Source organism: Helicoverpa zea, chromosome 7 (genome assembly GCF_022581195.2).
Source record: "Helicoverpa zea isolate HzStark_Cry1AcR chromosome 7, ilHelZeax1.1, whole genome shotgun sequence".
Classification (NCBI taxonomy): Eukaryota; Metazoa; Arthropoda; class Insecta; order Lepidoptera; family Noctuidae; genus Helicoverpa; species Helicoverpa zea.
Window position 1 is genome coordinate 2,890,031 of NC_061458.1, and position 4,848 is coordinate 2,894,878.

The 4,848-nt window shown below is 42.4% G+C and overlaps 1 protein-coding gene across 1 annotated transcript; it reads right to left on the bottom strand.

Annotated features, from left to right (window-relative positions):
• Nucleotides 1-328: 328 nt before the first annotated feature.
• LOC124631781 lies at nt 329-3,045 on the bottom strand. The gene has a single exon (XM_047166379.1). The coding sequence runs from the start codon at nt 3,030-3,032 to the stop codon at nt 2,205-2,207; it is 828 nt and encodes a 275-aa protein (XP_047022335.1). The 5' UTR covers nt 3,033-3,045; the 3' UTR covers nt 329-2,204.
• Between the last annotated feature and the right edge of the window lie 1,803 nt (nt 3,046-4,848).

Consider the following 4,848-nt stretch of genomic DNA (forward strand, 5'->3'; position numbering starts at 1 on the left):
GTACTTTCCACAGTGAATATAGTTATCTTCCGAGTGCTTCCGGCTAATGATTTCTGTTGTAACGTATTACAAACATTGTCAGATGATAGATATTACACACATTAGGTGCTACTTTTTGCTACTTTTGACAGAACTTAGATGTTACTGCTGGTGTAAACTAAAAACAATTAACCATTATTTTCAAGCAAATTGTTAAATGTTTTCTTTTTAACACGCTTATTTATTGTTTTAGGCATACCAGGGAGCTCTAACTACAAACATTTAAGTAGAGAATACCTGTTCAATATGATTTTTATCTAATTAGTTAGTCAATAAAACCTTCTCCAAATCATGAATATTACTTTATTTTATCATCGTATCAGCCCATAATACTCACTTTAGGATTAAGGCCTTTTCAATGGTTTTCTGTAAATATTAGTAAGTCCTATCTACTTTACAGCAGAAAAACCCGCACTAATAGTTTCGCCCGGCTAAAAATGCAAAATACCCCTATGTGCGTCGCTGAGTGTCGCTGCTACTTTGCGGCCTTGAGAGCGCATAGGATAGCGGTTTGTGATCAGTGTAGACGGTGACGTCACAGCCTTCGATGAGTCTTCGAAAATGTTTCACAGCCGCGTAGATCGCTAGTAGTTCGCGATCATACGTGCTGTATCGTGATTGCGTAGCACTCAATGTTTTGGAAAAGAATGCTAGCGGTTTCCAGGCTGCGTTGTCACGTTGTTGTAGCACCGCTCCAATGCCGTGGTCAGAAGCGTCCGTCATGATGCAGAGTGGGGTGCCGGCGATAGGGTGCGATAGTGTTGCACATTCCAGTATGCTTTGGCGGCATTTTTGAAATGCTTGTTCGGCGGCCGGCGTCCACGTGATAGGCGTTTTGTCATTCTTTTTCCCATTGTGCAGATATTTGTTGAGTTCACTTTGCATGTCGGCTTGATTTGGTAAACAATCTCTGTAGAAGTTCAGCATGCCCAGGAAACGACGAAGCTCGATGATAGTTTTCGGTTGAGGATAACTGGATATGACTTTTATCCGTTCTTCGGTTGGTTTTATGCCGTCCGCTGTTACTTCATAGCCGAGAAAATTGATTTTCGCCTGTGCAAATTCACATTTGTTTACGTTGAGTGATACGCCGTATTTGTTCAAGCGGTCAAGAACTCGATGCAGTAATTCCTTGTGTTCTTGTTCGTTATCTGAGTACAACAAGATATCGTCGATGTATGAAAAACATCCCTCGATGCCGCGCAGAACCTCGTGCATGAATCGTTGGAAAGTTTGACTAGCGTTACGTAGGCCAAACGGCATGCAGGTGAATTCAAACAACCCGAAGGGTGTGATGATTGCCGTTTTCTGAGCGTCTTCTTTGTTTATTGGTATTTTGTAGTAGGCCATTTTCATGTCGAGTTTTGAAAAGATCTTCTTATTGTGTAGTTGATAGGTGAAGTCTTGTATGCGCGGAATCGGGTATTTATCTGGTAGCGTGACTGAATTTAGACGTCTGTAGTCGCCGCACACTCGTAGACTGCCATCTTTCTTCTTTACCACATGGAGTGGGCTGGCCCACGGGCTCTTGGAAGGTTGACATATGCCCATTTCCATCATGCGTTCGAATTCGTCCTTAGCCGCTTTGTATTTGTCGGGCGGCAGGGGGCGAGCACGGGCGAAGACAGGTTGTCCCGTAGTCTCGATGTGATGCACGACGTTGTGTTTAGCGGGCGTTTTCAAGGACATAGGTCGCAGTAGATCTGGATATTGCTTGAGTATGTCTTGATATGTCTGCTTGTTGCTAAGTACGTAAACGGCTTGTTGCATCGACGAGATTTCTACGGCGTTTATCGATAGTTGTGTCACCTTGTCGATTAGCTTCTTTTGATGCAAGTCGACGAGGAGTTTGAAGTGGCGAAGGAAGTCAGCTCCGAGTATCGATGTTTTGACATCTGCGACTACAAATGACCAGCGAAATCGTCTTCTGAGGCCTAGGTCGATTTGTAGATCTTTCTCGCCGTAGGTATTGATTGGTGAACTGTTCGCGGCGTATAGTTTGTATGATGTTGGCGAACATTTCTTCTTATGTATTGGGGTGGCGGCTAGGACGGAGATATCCGCACCGGTGTCAACGAGGAAACGGTGATTCGTGTTGCGATCGAAGACACATAGGCGGTTACTTGTCGTAGTTACACCGACGTCCGCCACGGTCGGTGCCTCTTCTAGTTTTCCGACTTCTTTTGATTTCGCCTAGCGCACGGTGACACGCAGCGTCTTGCCTGATCTCCAAATCGGTAGTGGTAGTAACATACTCGATTGGGATCGTGTTGATGCCTTGCAGTGGACTTTGATCTTGAGCGGGAACGCTGATAACGGCGATGGTTTGGTCTTCCACGGCTACGAAGTTCGGAGATCTCGAGTGTCAGATTCTCGAGTTGTTTTGAGATAACTTGTATCTGCGCGGACATGATTTGCTGGTTTACTGCCGCAGAATCTGGTTGAGATGAAGAGACAGCTGCGATATTTGCCGACTCGGAATATTCCATCATCTTGTCTGCCATTGCCGCGAGCATATCGAGTGATGAATCTGTGTTCACAGACAGCACAACTCGCATTTGCGGCGGAAGGTGGTTCATCCACTCAATCTTGATGCCATCTTCGGTGATCATGTTGCCGCCGAGTTCGCGCATACGTCGTAGCAACTGAGACGGTTTTTGGTTGCCAAGTTCCAATCCGCTGATGAGGTTCTTAAAGTTTTTCACCTCGGACTGCTCGTACACGGAGAGAAGGCGTTGTTTGATGGCCTCGTACTTCTTAGTTTCTGGCGGCTTGATCACGATGTCTGTGACATGTTGAAGGTCGGTCGGTTGTAGTTGGCCCAGGACGTAACGATATTTGTTTTCGTCACTGGTCTTCTGCGGCTCGACGACGGCTTCGAATTGAATGAACCACACGCGAGGATATTCACGCCAGAAGGGAAGGAGACGCGACTGCACGGAGACGACAGCGAGTTCTGTAGGCTCGCTAACTTCTTGCTTGTGTTCCATCATTTTTCTCTCGGGGTCACCAAGATGTAGCAGCAATGCAGGTAAAGTTGATAAATAAAACAGCAATGATGGTGTAAAGTAGAAGAGTATAGTATATCGTATATTTTGTAAATACAGAACGAGCTTAAGTCTAAAATAACAGGGGCCGAAGTAGTGTTAACGCTCAAGCGAGAGCGTCGCGCGATTGTCCAATAAGAACGCTCTGATAAGACTCTGTGAGTACCTAAAAGAAACGAGACAGATGCGCGCGCGAGCGAGATAGCACGAACGTAAATATAACGCGTTCGGCGCGAGCGGTCTTCAATCCCATGTTGTGGGTGGTGCAGCGAAGCGTACCTCACAAATTCATGATGATCATGAAGTTCCTAGTGAAAAACTAATAGCAATGCTGTCTATAAATGATAAAATGTATAAAAAACCAGTGGGAATTTATCATGTTTAATGTCCAATATCTTTTGAATCGGTGCTTTATATAATATTAAATCTAGATATCTTACAAATATGGCTGTAAAGCTATCGTATGACATAGAACTGGAATTTGGGCATTGCATGGCGTTGCTGACTTTTGACTCCATACTAATATGGGCATGATCCTTTGCCTATAGGGGTTAATTTGTGACCTATTTGCCACATCCTATGTCTATCTATAAAACATTTACCTACTAGCTTTAAGATTTTGTATTTCCTTAACTAAAATGTTTGCTTTTATTTCTTCCTATCGCTTAGAAACCAATAAAACCTCCTACCGTTTACATGTACCTACTTGTCTTTAAGACGGGATTATCTCCATTCCTCCCTAAACCCTAACTTTATGACGTAAATTCACTTACTACATCCCGTGGACATCTCATTTGAGACTCTGTGGGGTCTATCAAGGAATTGTGCTCAGGAAAATGTGTGGGAAAATGGAATACCCATATTGTTTTCGGCTGTAACAAGAAGAAATTGTATTAGTTGACAATTACCACCCACAAGACCCATACGAATGGCGCTCAGTGGAGTAGGAAAATCGGCTGATATGATGATGATGATAATACGATAGTTACGCAACTTAGTATTCGACATCATGCCTATTCCCATAAAATTACGGATAGATAAACTATAGGTAGTATTTACTTGTTTACGTGACAATTATAGGTAGTATTTTGATATAAAAAGTATTCTATATAAATATGTATCTACGTTCAAAAGTGGCATATGATAGTATTTAAGTACTTACTCGTCCATACTTGATCCTATCCCTGGCTTCATTGTCGAGCTGCCTCTGAATATCATCGGCGTCGTCAAATAGTGTGTTTGTTCTTGAACTTGTCTGATCTTGTGATTGTGCTGTGGCAGAACATAAACGTATTATTGCAATTACTATAAAATAAATTTTAATAATAATGAAAAAGATTGATTTATTGATGACTAAGAGCCTCAATCCTACACCTAAAAAGGCTTTCATTACATAGTTGGATCAAACTTCAGCTTGCAGAAAGCTGTACTTTTTGACACAGCACGCATTGTCAAGAGTTTTCTTTCTACGGAACCCTGACCGTCGGAGCTTGGCTTATCAAAGTAGGTAAACGATGTCTTTCGAGGAAGCATTAAATAAAAACCGTACCTACGAGCAATTTCAAATATTAATACGCTGGTCATTACAAGAAATGTCATTGTTATACCTTTTCCAATATTCCTAACAGAAGTACCATAAATCAGGAGACAAAAATTCAATAAAAGTTTCGCTAACTTTTAGAGTCACATTGTAAAAAAATTTGACCTTTCAAACTTTTTCCTGAAGATGTTTTTATTGAGCAATTTAAGGCCGGTTATTAAG